The 16,641-nt window shown below is 48.2% G+C and overlaps 1 protein-coding gene across 8 annotated transcripts in view; it reads right to left on the bottom strand.

The window, feature by feature from the left end:
• Window positions 1-16,641, bottom strand: part of ANKRD44 (ankyrin repeat domain 44) — a 356,403-nt gene extending 339,762 nt beyond the window's left edge. For 3 of the 8 annotated variants that reach the window (XM_051849306.3, XM_089330134.1, XM_089330138.1), the window contains exon 1: window positions 16,383-16,639. In XM_051849306.3, the coding sequence (XP_051705266.1) occupies window positions 16,383-16,409 (27 nt within the window). In that variant the 5' untranslated portion in view covers window positions 16,410-16,639. Of the gene's footprint in view, window positions 1-16,382 lie in introns of all 8 variants that reach the window. The other 5 variants (XM_089330132.1, XM_089330139.1, XM_089330137.1 and 2 more) reach the window with 4 other exon arrangements.

Genomic DNA, 16,641 nt, shown 5'->3' with positions numbered 1-16,641 from the left:
TGTAACGCTGCCTTTCAAATGAACAAAGAAATTTATGAAAAAAATAGTAAATCTTCTCAAAAACAGGTCATTTCTTCTTAGCTGCTAAGAAAAGCAGTATTTTTTTTTTTAAAGATTTATTCATTTATTTGAAAGTCAGAGTTACACAAAGAGAGGAGAGGCAGAGAGAGAGAGAGAGAGAGGTCTTCCATCCAATGGTTCACTCCCCAAAGGGCCGCAAAGGCCAGGGCTGCGCCGATCCAAAGCCAGGAGCTTCTTCCGGGTCTCCCATGTGGGTGCAGGGGCCCAAGGACTTGGGCCATCTTCTACTGCTTTTCCGGGCCATAGTAGAAAGCTGGACAGGAAGTGGAGCAGCCGGGTCTCGAACAGGCACCCATATGGGATGCCAGCGCTTCAGGCCAAGGCATTAACCCACTGCACCACAGTGCCGGCCCCAGGAAAGGAGTATTAACAACTAAGTGCTACCCCCTCACTTCATGGCCCCAATATGTAAGTATACTGAAGCTCCAAATTGCCTAAAATTTTATTCACCTGCCTTCCAAATTACTCATGACAGTGTCATTCCATGATACAGCTGACCATTTCTTAAGTTTGTGTCTATGGAATTCTTAAATCTGGACTCCAATATAAGGATCAGAAGGATTTTCATAATTATAGAAATAAACAACAATATTTCTGCGTGCCTAAAGCCACCATGAAACCACTGAATGGAACAAGCAACACCCTCTCTGTTCAAGTCAAAAGAGAGGCATGACTGTCAGAATCATTTAAATTGAGATTTGTAACTGCTTGTGCCCCTAACAAAGGACATAGTTAAAGGGCAAGCATTTGGTACAGGCAAACACCTGCACCCCATATCAGAGTGCCTGGATTCAAGTCCAAGCCCCACTTTCAATTCCAGCTTCCTGCTAGTGGGTGTGCTGGGTGGCAGCAAGTGATGGCTCAAGTACTTGGGTACCTGACACTCATGTGTAAGACTCAGATTGAGTTCCAGGCTCCTGATTTCAGCCTGGCCAGCCCTGGCTGTTGCAGGCATTTGGAACATGAAGCAGTGGATGGAAGATCTGTTGTGTGTGTGTGTGTGTGTGAGAGAGAGAGAGAGACAGAGAGAGCCTGCACATGTGCATACCTTTAAATTCTTAACCAATGATTTTAAATAAATAACAACTACACAGTTTAATTTGAAATACAGTTAAAAAGCCAAGGTAACAAAGTAATTTTGGGCAACTCTAATATCTAAATTCCCTTTGAAATATCTTTTTTTTTTTTTATTTGAGGGGCACAGTCACAGACAGACAGAGGGAGAGACAGAAAGAAAGGTCTTCCATCTGCTGGTTCATTCCCCAAATGGCTGCAACGGCCAGAGCTGGGCCGATCCAAAGCCAGGAACTTTTTTCTGGTCTCCCATGCAGGTGCAGGGACCCAAGCACTTGGACCACCTTCTAGTGCTCTCCAAGGCCATAGCACAGAGCTGGATCAAAAGTGGAGCAGCCAAGACACAAACTGGTGCCTATATGAGATGCCAGCACCACAGGCAGAGGCTTATTAGCCTACTACATCCCAGCACCAGCCCCCTTTTGAAGTATCTTATACCAAAATATATTAACTACAAGGACAAGACAAATCCAGGTCTTCTCAAAAGCACACAGGATGAGATTCTAACGCCTATGCTGAAAAATGACTTGAGTTCTGAAGCCACTTCAGCTAAGTCAACAGTAGTGTGGGCCTCACCACTAGTTCTGTTTATTTCTTTGAGCAGTAAAACCTAGCGTGTTTGGACAGAGACCTGAAAAGGATCCCAATGACCTCACTCAAGACATTCTACAGAGTGAGAGTAGTGCCCCTTCAAAGGGGCACAAAGGGAGCAAGAAGAAGTTGAGAGAGAGAGAGAGAGAGAGAAAGTAGGTTCCAGAAACAGTGAGTCACTAAAATAGTTAGATGCCCCCAGGCAAATGCTAAAGTTTTGTGGTTTTATTTCTTGTTTTACAAGAGGACTCACTTTTAAAACATAACCACAATACCATATTCACACTTTGAATTATCAAATATCTACTCAGTATTGAAATTCCTCCGATTACCAAATAAAGTGTTTTTTATGTTTAACTCAGAATTCAAGTCTATTCACTGCAATTAGTTTACAAGTATTTTCTCTTTTATGTATTCACATTTGCTCTCCATCTTTTTTTTTTTTCTTGCAATTGATTTTTTTCTAAAGAAACAGGGTCATTCTTTCCCTATAGTTTCCCATAATCTGGATTTTGTTCAGTTTTAAGTATTTATTTGTAAAAGATGTATAAGGGAATAGGTGTTGTGCTGCAATGGCTGTAGCTACCACTGGGTGCCCTGCATCCCAGAGCAGAGTTCCTAGTTGAGTCCTGGCTCCTCTGCTTCTGATCCAGCTTCCTGCTAATGCACCTGTGTGACAGCAGATGATGGCACAAGTGCTTGAATTCCTGTCATCCATGCGAGAAACCCAAATAGAGTTTCTGCCTTCTGTTTTCAGCATGGCCTACCCCTAGCTGTTGCAGCCATTCAGGGAGTGATCTAGCAGACAAAAGATCTTTCTGTCTCCCCTCTCTCTGTGTCACTCTGTCTTCCAAATAAATAAATCTTTTTTTAAAAATGTGTACAGTTAAAAATAGGGCCATCTCTGGACTAACTGCTTATTCTATCAATGTCTTGCACCACAAAACCCACAGAAAATTCACTGTTTCAATGAAGTCTTTGCTACTCAGGGATACACTGGTTAAAATAGCACCACAAGGAGTGACTTGTGCAACATTTTGTTCTAACAGGTGATATTATGGAGACAGAAAGACCCAAGAGATAACAGTACCTTATGCTTCAATCCTTTTTTTGGAACAAGAGGAGTACAGATTCTTTTTTTTTTTTTTTTTTTTTAATTTGAGAGGTGGAGTTACAGTCAGTGAGAGAGAGCCAGAGAAAAAGGTCTTCCATCCATTGGTTCACTCCCCAAATGGCCGCAACTGCTGGAGCTGCACTGATCTGAAGCCAGGAGCTTCTTCCAGTCTCCCACATGGGTGCAGGGGCCCAAGGACTTGGGCCATCTTCCACTGCTTTCCCAGGCCACAGCAGAGAGCTGGATTGGAAGAGGAGCAGCCGGGATTAGAACCGGCGTCCATATGGGATGCCGTTGCCACAGGCAGAGGATTAACCTACTGTGCCACTGCACCGGCCCCTACAGATTCATTTGTAAAAGATCATGCCCATGCAACAAACGGGAGCAATGAATTTTGCCCAGGCACAAATCATTAATCCATGCTTCTAGGAGAGGACATATGGGTACTTATCAGAATAACTCAAGTGAGCAAGATTTCTTAACATACAAATACCTCTACTGTACAGTTCATATGTTGGCAATTTCTTTTATTTTCTGACCTAACCCTAAGCTTCAGTAATCCAGGACCCAGGTGACCTGACAGGTAAATGCACATCACCTGGGTTCCCTTTCACCCCTAAGCAGCTACTCAAGTCATTCACTTCCTGCTATATTGGCTAGATTCCCACCAGCCCCCTAAACCCTCTTTTCTTTTAAATTTTTTTTTTTTTTGAAAGGCAGAGTTACAGAGAGGCAGAGAGAGAGAGAGGGGTGTCTTCCATCCACTGGTTCACTCTCCAAATGGCTTCAGGGCCAGAGCTGGGCTGATCGGAAGCCAGGAGCCAGGAGCTTCTTCCGGGTCTCCCACATGGTGCAGGGGCCCAAGGACTTGGGCCATCTTCCACTGCTTTCCCAGGCCATAGCAGAGAGCTGGATCAGAAGTGGAGCAGCCGGGACTCGAACTGGCACCCATACCCTACCCACTACACCACAGCACCGGCCCCTAAAATCTTTCTTAATAACTGTGCCCATCTCTGGACTGCTGAAGTCCCTAATTAGTCCCCCTGCGTGCAGTGTGAACCTGCTCTGTACCTGCACTGATAGCTGCTTCATCTGCCACAGGGATTCAGCAGACATCTGCAGGCCTTTCGTGAACAAGGCGTTCAAGGTCATCTCTGTCACCAGACCTCGAGCTCCATCAAGAAAAGGGCCCTTGTGATACTGCACATATTTCAGGAGGCCACAGCATAAGAGCTGAGAACGCGTACTTCAGCGTAAAGCTTACCTAGACAGGGCTCCCAGAATGATGTGACCCTGAATAGATGACTTACTCAATTCTCATTTTCCTCTGTGAAATGAACTGATGAGAGCCATCATAACAGACATGTTGTTAGGATTAAATCGTATAGTGTATGATTGTCTTGTCTCTTCATTTCCAATTACAATGAAATATGAGGAGCTTGACATAGGTATCTGTTCTTACCTGTTCTTTCCCTTTGTGGAAAGAAGGGGAGCAGAGAGCCCCAGCAGAGTCACCCCCATGCAGATGGAGTCCACTGAACACTCCCAGATTCCCTGAATGCATGGGAGATCACTTTACCACAGGCATGGCTATCTCCCCTCTCCCCAGTGATAGTTAGCACCAACACTTCCCCCCCCACAGTGTAATCCCAATACTTCTCTTGTAAAGAAATGGGATCAGGGACAGCACTGTGGTGTGGCGGGTAAAGTCCATATCCCATGTCTGAGCGCTACTTTGAGACCTGGCTATTCTGCTTCCAGTCCAGTTTCCAGTTCCCTGCTTAGATGCCCGGGAAAGCAGCAGAAAGTAGCCCAAGTACTTGGACTCCTACCGCCGTGGCCTTTGGTGGCCATCTGGGGAGTGAACCAACAGATGGAAGAGAACTCTCTCTCTCTCCCTCCCCCCATAACTGTGCCTTTCAAATATATAAAAAATAAAAAGAAAATGGAATTCTCTCAGAATTAACTATAATGCTAACCATTCCCACCACCAAAAGCCCAGTTTTGAAAGAAAAGAACTATAAACATAAAACAAGACAAATACATGATCTCTTCTCTTTGGATGGGCAGAAAGTTTTCCTTAAGTTTGTCTGAATGGAAATCCAAATCTCAGTGTATCAGAGAAAGTTCTATTTACATAGTATTTCTAATTTATTGTTTGAGCACCTCATGAGTGGAAAAACCTCTGAACATATATACACACATGCATATTTATTTGATTCACTGCAAATATGTATTGTGTATTTATTATGGGCTTCACAGTGTCCTAAGTACTGAATATACAGGCTAACAAAAAACCTTCACCCTCTTATCAGGACCTCTCTTCTACACATATTTTTTAAAAAGAGCATACTACTATGGAAAAAAATGAAGAAATGCAGGCAGGAAATGTAGGGTAGGCATTTTAAATGGCATGGTCAGAACAGGACTGAGAAGGTAACACTTGAAGGAAGAACTGAAAGAGGGGGCTGGCAATGTGGTGCAGCAGGTTAAGCTGGCCATCCCACACTGCAGCTTCAGTTCCAGTCCTGGCTACTCTCCTTCTGATCCAGCTTCCTACTCATGAGCCCAAGTAGCAGAAGATGGCCTAAATACTTGGACCCCTGACATCCACCTAGGAGACTTGGATGGAGGTCCTGGCTCCCAGCTTTGGTCTGGCCCAATCGCAGCTACTGGGGAGTGAACCATCAGATGGAAGATATTTGTGTGTGTGTGTGTATGTCTCCCTCTTATAAAAGACCTGAAAGAGGTGAAGCCAGGTGGATACCTGGGGAGCACTTCCCAGGAAGCAAGGATCCTGAGGCAGGAGTGAATCTGGTGTTCACTAAACAGTGAGAAGTCAGTGTGCCTGGAGCCAAGGAACCACTCACCTGTCCAGCCTCTCCTCCTCTTACTCCCTGACTGGTTCCTTGGCTCCAGTTCTGGAGGGTTCTGAGCAGAGGAAGTATGATCTGAGTTCCACCATTCTGACAGCCCTCCTGGGAGCACGGTGTAGGGGCCAAGGGTGGATGAGGGAGCAGCAGTCAGAGGCCACTGTGATAATCCACGTGGTGGTTTGCTCAGGAAGCGGAAAGTGCAAAGGGGAGCCAACAAGGTTATGCAGTATTAGTACATAATATGTACTAAAACTATAGAAAAACCGCAAGTTTAAAGGAATGACTTCAAGGAAGTTTTTAAGGAAATGCGATCCTAATATTTTCTTTCCCAAATTCAAACTCGATAAACCATCCTGCTAACCTTGGGATGCAGGCTTCAGCCACTTTTGGAGGCCATCGTTTAACAAGAATCGGTGGATTGATGTGCCCCAGGTGACGCGAATTTCTACCTGGCTCTCCATCTCTACACTCCTCCTCTGCTTGCTTCCCAGTCTTGCTCTTCACCCTGACAATCTGAGGTCACAACACAAGCCTCTTCTGGAGACTGAGCCCTGCCCACACACTCAGGGGCTGGGCACCGCACGTGGGAGTTTTCCTTCCTCCTTGAGGACGGCTGTGGCCCCTGTGCCAAAGGGACCGAGGTCTGGGCCAGCAGCTAGGAAAGAGATTTGTTAAATCCAGCGATTAGTGTGGAGTCCAATGAAACAGGAGTTTGCCTGGGAGATCTCGAGGTGCTTGCTAAAATAGCACCTCTGACAAAGGCCGAGCCAGGGCCTAGCTCACTGCAACTCATGGGAGACCTGCATAGAGTCTACAAGGGTGGGCCCCATTGTCCTTCAAGTTCAAGAAGATTCCCAAGAACAGCTCGAGGGGTTCTGGTCCTGGCAACCAGGCTCCTACAGATGCCAGAATACCACCTCATTGGGAAAAGGACTCACGACCCTTAGGCAGAATCCAGAATGTGTTTACAAGCATGGGAAATGTTAAATCTGTCACCACCTCACTGGAGGCAATCAGAAATGCATGGAAAGCAGACAGTTTTTGAAAAATAAGATTCCAGGCCGGCGCCGCGGCTCACTAGGCTAATCCTCCGCCTAGCGGCGCCGGCACACCGGGTTCTAGTCCCAGTCGGGGCGCCGGATTCTGTCCCGGTTGCCCCTCTTCCAGGCCAGCCCTCTGCTGTGGCCAGGGAGTGCAGTGGAGGATGGCCCAGGTGCTTGGGCCCTGCACCCCATGGGAGACCAGGAAAAGCACCTGGCTCCTGGCTCCTGCCATCGGATCAGCGCTGTGCGCCAGCCGCAACGTGCCAGCCTTGGCGGCCATTGGAGGGTGAACCAACGGCAAAGGAAGACCTTTCTCTCTGTCTCTCTCTCTCACTGTCCACTCTGCCTGTCAAAAAATAATAAAAAAAAAAAAAAAAGAAAAAAAGAAAAATAAGATTCCACAAGGTGAGAGAAGACTGACACAGAGCTATGTGAGGTTCTGTTTTGGTTTTTTGTTGTTGTTGTTTTTGTTGTTGTTGTTTAGATTTTATTGATTTATTTGAGAGCTAGAGTTACAGACAGGAGAGGGAGAGACAGAGAGAAAGGTCTGCCTGCTGGTTCACTCCCCAAATGGCCACAATGGCAGGAGCTGGGCCCATCCAAAGCCAGAAGTCAAGAGCTTCTCCTGGGTCTCCAATGTAGGTGCAGGGGCCCAAGCACTTGGCCCATCTTTTACTGCTTTCCCAGGCCATAAGCAGAGAACTGGGTTGGAAGAGGAGCAGACATGACTGGAACTGGCGCCCATATGGGATGCTGGTGCTGCAGGTGGAGGCTTAGCCTACTGTGCCCCATTCTTAGAATCTTCGAGCCTGAAAGAATTCAGAGGATTCTCTGCTCATCCACCCCTATTTCACAAAGAAACTAAAGCCAGGACTAGCCCGAAGCCACCCAACTATAAGAAGAATCAAAAGTAAAATCCAGGTCTTCTGATTCCAAACCTAGTGCTATTTTTTTTTTTAAGATTTATTTATTTATTTGAAAGTCAGAATTATGCCGGTGCCGCGGCTCCCTAGGCTAATCCTCCGCCTTGCAGCGCCCAGCACACCGGGTTCTAGTCCCGGTTGGGGTGCTGGATTCTGTCCCGGTTGCCCCCCTTCCAGGCCAGCTCTCTGCTGTGGCCAGGGAGTGCAGTGGAGGATGGCCCAAGTCCTTGGGCCCGGCACCCCATGGGAGACCAGGATAAGTACCTGGCTCCTGCCATCAGATCAGTGCGGTGTGCCGGCCGCAGCACACCAGCTGCAGCAGCCATTGGAGGATGAACCAACGGCAAAGGAAGACCTTTCTCTCTGTCTCTCTCTCTCACTGTCCACTCTGCCTGTCAAAAAAAATAAAAATAAAAAGTCAGAATTACACAGATAGAGAAGGAGAGGCAGAGAGAGAGAGAGAGAGAGAGAGAGAGAGAGAGGTCTTTCATCTGCTGGTTCACTCCCCAAGTGGCCACAACAGCCAGAGCTGCGCGGATCCAAAGCCAGGAGCTTCTCCAGGTCTCCCAAGTGGCTGCAGGGGCCAAAGGACTTGGGCCATCTTCTATTGCCTTCCCAGCCATAGCAGAGAGCTGGATCGGAAGTAGAGCAGCTGGGATAAGAACCAGGACCCATATGGGATGCCAGCACTGCAGGCTACGGCTTTACCTCAGCGCTACACCTCAGCACTGGCCCCCTGAGTGCTATTTTTAAAGAAAACTAAAGCAAAACAAGAACACTTTAATATTCAAAGTTCTAGAGATAGGTTAGAACGGTCGTTAAATTTCCATTTGCAGGTCTTAGGTGTTTCTACAAATTCCTCTGATTTTGGTAGGAGTTTTGGAGGCTCCCTTGAAGCAAAATAATCATCTGATTTAAAGACACAATGTTACACTGGGGGCTTAAGACTCACTGGGGACACATGAAAACCAGAAAACACAAGAAAGCATTGGCTTAGCAAAGCCCGAAAGAGTCCAAAGGTGGACTGCATTCTCATTTGCTTAGCCTAATTCATAGAGTACTAGACAAATTTTCAGTTTTCAGAAGAGCAGACAAGAAAGGACCCTCAGCCGGTACTGTGGTATAACAGGTAAGCCACCACCCACAGTGCAGGCATCCCCTATGGGCGCCAGTTGCTGTCCCAGCCGCCCCATTTCTCATCCAGCTCCTTGCTGATGTGCCTGGGAAAGCAGCAGAAGGTAGCCCAAGTGGTTAGGCCCCTGCAGCCACGTGGGAGACCCAGAAGATGCTCCAGGCTCCTGGCATCGGATCAGCTCGGCTCCAGCAGTTTCGGCCATTTGGGAAGTGAGCCAGCAGACAGGAAGATCTCTCTCTTTGTCTCTACCTGTGCCTCTCTGTAACTTTGCCTTTCAAATAAGTAAATAAATAAAATCTTTAAAGAAAAGAAAAAGAAAATAAGGGCCCCTAAAAGCTATGAAAGTCACAACAGAAAGCAAGGTTCACAGTTCATTCTAGCTCTTGGGCTACAAACCTTTTTTACAAACATGAACATTGACAACATCCTCCTCTCCCATCTCAAAAAAAAAAAAAAAAAAAAAGGGAGGAGGCAAATAAGACACTGGTTGAAGGGTTTATCAGGCTTATGGGGCAGAATAAGAACCAGTTCCTAAATCATCAGTGTTGGTTCAAGCCCTCTCCTGAAACTTGAAGTTGACTGTTTTACCTGGAGAGCCAGATTGGAGCTCATGTGCAAATACACCCTTGACAGCCACATCTGTAAGAAAGTCTGTAACTTGGGGCAGACATTTGGTGCAGCAATTAGGATGCCACTTGGGAAACCTACATCTCATGATTCAAGTCCTCAGCGCCCTCACTTCCAATCCAAGCTTCTTGCTAATGGTCACCCCGGGAAGCAGCAGGTGAAAGCTCAAGTGGTTGGATCACCTGTCACCCATGTGGGAGACCCGGGTGGAATTCTGGGCTTGCAGCTTTGGCCTGGCCCCGTCCTGGCTGTTGCAGTTATTTGGGTAGTGAACCAGTGAATGGAAGATCTCTGTTTCTCTTCCTTTCAAATAAAGTGAAAATAAAATGGAAAGTCTATAACCTGAACTTCCAATAAAGGGACTGAGTCAAAGGAAGGAGGGAACAGAGCTGAGGCTCCATAAAGGAATCCAGTCCAACCTCATCTTACAAAAATGGACCTGAGGGGGCGGGCACTGTGGCGTAGCAGGTTAATGCCCTGGCCTAAAGCACAGGCATCCCATGTGGGCGCCAGTTCGAGACCCGGCTGCTCCACTTCCGATCCAGCTCTCTGCTATGGCCTGGGATAGCAGTAGAAGATGGCCCAAGTCCTTGGGCCCCTGCACCTGTGTGGGAGACCTGGAAGAAGCTCCTGGCTCCTGGCTTTGGATCGGTGCAGCTCCGGCTGTTGCAGCCATCTGGGGAGTGAACCAGTGGATGGAAGACCTCTCTCTCTCTCTGCCTCTCCTTTCTCTTTGTCACTCTTTCAAATAAATAAATGAGTATTTTTAAAAAATGGATCTGAATCCCACAGGGGTTAATCTGACCTGTCAAAGGCTGGCTAATACACAACATATGCCATGCTAATAATCAGTCAGCACGCTTTTCCCCCATCCTTGACTGAGAGTCAGAATATTTCTACCAGATTACTCCTATAACCCCTGGACCAACTGACCCGAACTGATACATGGATGGAAGCCATTTTCCAAATCTAGAGTTGCACAGGGTCACAAAACATTCTTTGTAAAACGTGCTGCAGTGTAGACCTGACTCAAAAGAAAATGACGGCCGGCGCCGCGGCTCAATAGGCTAATCCTCCGCCTTGCGGCGCCAGTCCCGGTCCCGGTGCCGGATTCTGTCCCGGTTGCCCCTCTTCCAGGCCAGCTCTCTGCTGTGGCCAGGGAGTGCAGTGGAGGATGGCCCAAGTACTTGGGCCCTGCACCCCATGGGAGACCAGGAGAAGCACCTGGCTCCTGCCTTCAGATCAGCGCAGTGCGCCGGCCGCAGTGGCCATTGGCGGGTGAACCAACAGTAAAGGAAGACCTTTCTCTCTGTCTCTCTCACTGTCCACTCTGGCTGTCAAAAAAAAAAAAAAAAAAAAGACAATTCAAACTAGTTCACTGCCCCTGTCAAGCCTGAGGAGAGCAAATACAGAATCCATGTCGTATGACCATATATCCAGGCGTATCTGGCCAGTCCTGGTTGACACCTATTCCCTAGCTTAATATTTAGTAGTGCTTCCCATAATTCTCCAAAGTGTCCCAGTTTGGTTAAAAATGATACGGTTATCCTAATTCTATGTAACTCCTAATGATCTACAAGTATCTGTAAATGTGCTTTTGTTTGTTTTACTATGTGATGTGTCAGGGAAAAAAATCCACTGAGTCACTAACAATTTTCTCACACAAAGGGTCTTTCAAATAATACTACACTCAAACAATCTTCCAAAGGGCCTTAGGGAACATTATTTCAGCCAACCTTTTTTTAACTATGGATCTTCAATACGGAATTTTCTTTGGAGCAAACAAACAAAAAGTGCCACAGCTTAAACTAGCTTTAAAATCTCAGGACTACTAGATTTCTGTAGCTCTTGCCTATTTTGAAGTGATTTCAGGTTATACTTCAGTCTATAAAAATTCACATTAAATTGTTGAAATGTAAATTTTTGTCAAAGAATACTTCAGCCCTGGCCCTGATATGAGTATTTGTACCTTTTTAGTTATATTTGCTTCTGCAAGTAAAAGTTGAAATCTTTAAAAGAAAATATCAATCAATCCAAGGTTAAACCTTGGGAGCTGGTGTCAGAGTGTGCTAGAGCATCCAATCAGACATTTAAGAGAAGCTTGAGTTTATTTGGAAAAGTCGCTGGTCTGGAGAGCACAGATATCAGCTTTGTGTGCAGGTGAAAGAGAGTGATATCAACACACAGAAAGTTTAAAACATGTATTTGACAACACAGACAGAAGACTAGAAGGAAATACATCAAAATGTCAAGAGTGGTTATCTCCTCCAAGCACAGAGACTTCAGATGGTCTTAACTATTTTTCTTTTTGCTTGTCTAGCTTTCTGGTTGCACTGCAATGATTGTAGTTTATGTGTTCTATAAAAAATATTCAAGAAAAAACTCCCCAAGGTACCAACACATCATTCCCGAGGACGGGGAGGTGGAGAGGTTGCAGAGCCAGGCAGAAGCATCGAAATGGTCCCTTCCTCTGACAAAAGTGGGTCTGGCCCCAAGAGGCAGGAGGAGTGCAGGGAATGCTGTTCACCCAATGGCTTCCCAGTACGTAAGAGCAGGCAGCCATTAGTCCTGCAGCTGCACTGCCCTTTCAACTATGAAAAGTATAGCCTTGTGGTCAGAGCCCCACCTGTGCAATCAGATTGCCAGGGTAGACACTGTGCCGGGTCACTTGCTGGGCGTGTGACCTCAAAGAAGTCAATTAGCCTCTCCATTCTGTTTTCTCATCTATAAAATAGGAATCACACCACCACCTACCTCTCGGTGTGAGTGGGAGGATTAAGAGAGATGATTCACAGCAAGGGCCAACATTCAATGAGAGCACAAAAAACACAAGCCACTATTAGGTGTGTGCCATGAAATCTCAGCTCCCAAGTACACTCCCAAAGCCATGCAGCTGGGCCCCAAAACAACCAGAAAAAGGTCCAAAGAATCAAGGCTTTCTTTTCCCTTCTCTGCTGAAGGCAGGACTACAGCACAGTGTTTGCTTTAACACCAGTGCTCCAGAGAGCAATGGAAGGACAATCCAATAAAATACGTGATGTGTCCCAACGCCCCCACCGTGGGCTAGAAATCCTGCTTTCAAAGCTGCAGAAGCTCTCGCTTCTTGCCACTGCCACAGAGGCCAGCCAATGCCTTTGGCAAGGAGGTAGGTGACTGGAGTGTGAGCTAGGACTTGGCAAGGAGACACGAAGCCAGAAGGCCTCCAGGCAGGAAGCCCCAGAACAGCCACCTGCTAAAAGAGTTTGTCCACAGGCAGCCTGAGAGACGGCAGTGATGCTCAGCACCAGGAGGAGAATCAGGTAAGAACAGCGAACGCTTCAACTACCCAACAGCACTTAGCCACCCTGGTGTTTTGGAACTGTGAGAAAAAAAAAAAAAAAATTGGTGGAAGGAGATATGATCACACCCTTAAAACAAACTGCTGTAATTCTATGACAGAAAGAACATTTCAAAGAGGTTCAATATCAGGGTTGGCACTGTGGCACAGCAGGTAAGGCTGCCATCTGCAGTGTCTGCATCCCATACTGGCACTGGTTCAAGTCCCAGTTGCTCCACTTCGGACCCAGCTCCCTGCTAATGCACCTGGGAAAGATGGCCCAAGACCTTGGGCCCCTGCACCTGCATGGAAGATCCTGAAGTAGCTCCTGGCTCCTGGCTTTGGTCTGGCCCAGTCCTGGCCATTGCAGCCATTTGAGGAGTGATCCAGTGGATGGAAGATCTCTGTCTCTCCCTCTCTTTCTGTAACTCAACTTTTCCAATAAATAAATAAATCTATAATTTTTTAAAAATTCAATTATCAAATTACAAAAGTTTCATGGCTATCTTGAACCAAAATGCATTACATTTGTATGTAAGCATTTTTTCCTTCCTAAACTTAAAACTATGTTGCTTTTCCAAAGATATAAATATACCTAATGTCCATCTGGGAGAAAATAATTACATTACTAGATTAATTACATAGTTGAGTGTGTTCTATGCTAAAGGATGTATAATCAGGTCCTCCCAGTTTGCCTTGAATTTTCTCAATTTTAGCACCAAACAGTGGGGAACACGTCAGTCCTGGGCAAACTAGGATGGCTGGTCCCTTTACACAGCAAGTAAAATTCTGTGCATTGTCTGAAGAGGAAAACAGAAGAAACAGGCTTAGAAATGCAGAAGTGCTAAATGCCAAGTTTGTTTGTAGCAATAGTTCCCAGTTCCTTTTCATAATTATAAAAAAAAAAAAAAAGACTAAAAACCACACTGGCCTCCCCCTCTTCCTCCCTTCCCCCTTCCATTTTACCCTCCCTAAAACAGAATTTAGGAAAAGGCATTTTCCTTCTCTTGTATGACTTAGAGGCCACTGCATGATTGACTGCTGAAGAGACAACAGCTACCAGCTAGCAAACCCCTGCACCCCCCTTTAGCAGGACAGAAGGAATGTGACTGACTGTCGCCTCTTCCTTGAACCACACTGAAAGACTAACCAAAACAAGTCCTGGTTCAGATTATCAACAGCAAGGATGTGTCTTCAAACTAGAAATCTTAGAGCCACAGCAGAAGTCAAGACTTGTCTCACAAAGAGGGCTTGCAGCAGATGGGCAGGGGAGGGAGGGGGTGAAGAGGTGACTGCTCTACCAGAACTGAGTAGCGAGCTAGAGGCTCCACTCCTTCAGGGAGCCCCAGGCAGGATTCCAGACAGGGGGGCTCCCTACTCCCCAGGATGGAGCAAACTCTTCTGGAGGGGTGTAAGCAAAGGGTTTTTAAGTGAGTTGATGAGGCTAAGAGCCAGCTTCTAAGAATTGAGAGTCACAGACACAAGAGGTAAGACTATATAAGGCAAGAAAAGACCACATACTTCCTGGACCTAAAGAAACCAGCACTGCTCCCTTCCCCACCCCACCCCAGCCCACCCCTGCTCCCCACCCAGTCTCCCTCTGGCTTTGCCCCAAGACAGCCTGGCAATGTTTAGATGTTCTTCAATCTTAGAACGTTTTTGGTTTTTTTTTTCCCCCCACATATCAGAAGATGAAACCACATGCAGGTTGGGCAACTCTTTGTTTCTCTCCATGGTAATGCTGGTTTGTTGAGGGAAGGAAGGAGATGTATTTAGAAACATTCTACAAGACAAACATCTTTGAAAACCCTACTCTGCTAAGCCCTGAAGAACAACTTCCTTTCTAAGACCAAGGAATGCACTTGTCAGCAGGGCTGATCTTGATCTGGGAAGGGATGCCTTCTAGCAAGCCTTAGAACACATCCAGGAAGAACAGGGAGGTGTCTTTCTCCCATGAGCAGAAAGCACAGAGTCTGGAAGGCAACGCCAGGAGCCCCAGCTCCCCGACTATGGCCGTGGCCCCTGAGGAGGACTGGTTTCACATCTCCGGATCTGGTTCTTCATTCAGATATCGAAAGATTGGGTGGGGCCAGGTCATCTTGTGTGTGCATCCTCACATCTCAAAAGTTCTAGGTGAAACTCTTTCCTCTAGTAGACAATAACGCCTGTGAGAAACAGAATGACTTTTTGTACTCTAAAGATGTAAGAATGCAGACAAGTATAATAACTTGTACCAGCCACGAGGACAGCACTTAGGCTTACTGAATCGGTGAGATTTGAAACAATCTAATGTCTTAACAGTTGGCGAAGTGTGTGACCAAAAGGTGGAGGAGGAGAGCCTAATAGCAGCTTACAGACACTTCTAAACGCACAGGAATCAATAAAAACAAGTAGATGTACCACAATCACCAGCTGCTCTTGCAGCTAATCTTAAGAACATGAATTTTAACTCAGTGGCCACCCTCCCATTCCCCGCCCCCCCCAACACACACACACACACACACACACACACACACACACACACACACACACACGCCTCAGAGAAAAACACCTGAACATCTGGTTCTCAAAGGCAGAACGAATCATTGTGATAATCAATTGCATTTCGGTTACATCTTGTTTGCGTGGATACTAACGAGGCAACGAGGCTCCACGTGCAACCTGAAGTTCGAGATGTTTAGTACCAAGGGCCGGCACGTTTGACCCGAGTGTCCAAGTCAAGACCGCCTCTCCGCCCCCCAGGACCCCCAAAGCAAGGTTCATTTCACTACGCATGAATCCCCGGGGGTAGGGGACGGCAGCTTCCTTTCTTTAGTGTTAAAGAGATGCCGACTTTCGTCACGTAACTTGTCTGGACGCCTGTGGGAGCCGACGTCCTAAGGGCAGCAGAGTCCGGAATGCAACACCCCGCAGCAAGCACCGCCAGTGCGATTCGGCGAAGAACCCCGTGCAAGCCGCGGCTCCAGAGCTGCCCTGCGCGATGCCTCGGCCAGGAAAGCAACAAAGCTGATGGACACGCAGAGGGCAGCTCCGCCTGCGAGGGGAGCCTCCGACCCGACTACACCTCCGGCTCAGACAGCCCGGAGCGCCGGCGCTAGGTCCCCATCGCGGTCCGCGCACCCAGCGCCCGGGCTCCTAAGAGGAAGTCAGGAGGTCCCATCAAATGGATAAAGGCAGCGGTCTCGGCTCGACTCCCGCCTGCCTCCGGGAGGGGGTCCCAACTGAGACCCCTTCCCGCTCGCTATCCACCTTCCCCCGGCCGGCGCCCACGCCGGAGAGCGCGCTCCCAGCCTGCGGGGCACCCCGAGCTCCCCTCCCCCTGCCAGCCTGGCCCGCGCGCGACGCTCCTCGCACATCCGCGCCCCGGCGCTCGCGGGCCCTCGAGCCGAGCGCGCAGTTCCGACGGCCCAGGGCGGGGACGGCGCGGCGGGGGCGAGCGGCGGCCGCCGCCGCCGCCCCAGGAGGCACCGGCGGCGGCACACACTCCGCCCCTCGCCGCGAGTAAACAGCCCGCGGGCGCGCCCCGCGCCGCGCCCCCGTCCCGCAGCTCCGCGCCGCCCCGCGCCCGCGCGTCCCGCCCGCCGGCGCCGCCGCCCCCCTACCTGGTCGGTGAGTTTGAGCACTGCCATTCTTCCGCCCCTTGGCGCGCACACGCCTGCAGGTCCCCGGCCCGCAGATGTCACACCGGGAGCCGGGGAAGCGGAAGGGACTGCCAGGGGAAGGGGGAATCTGGCTCCCCAATTTGACAGCCCTCCCCCGGCTCCTCCTCCGCCGCCGCCCCCTCGCGCCGAGAGGCTGACACTGGCTAGTGGGGCTCGCCGCCGAGCCCGCCCGCCTTTCCACAGGAAGTGCCGGCTGCTG

This window comes from Oryctolagus cuniculus, chromosome 3 (assembly GCF_051225735.1).
Source record: "Oryctolagus cuniculus isolate XC-2025 breed Fujian yellow rabbit chromosome 3, ASM5122573v1, whole genome shotgun sequence".
Taxonomy (NCBI): Eukaryota; Metazoa; Chordata; class Mammalia; order Lagomorpha; family Leporidae; genus Oryctolagus; species Oryctolagus cuniculus.
The sequence above is the reverse complement of the archived record's forward strand: the minus strand, read 5'-3'. Positions and strand labels throughout refer to the sequence as shown.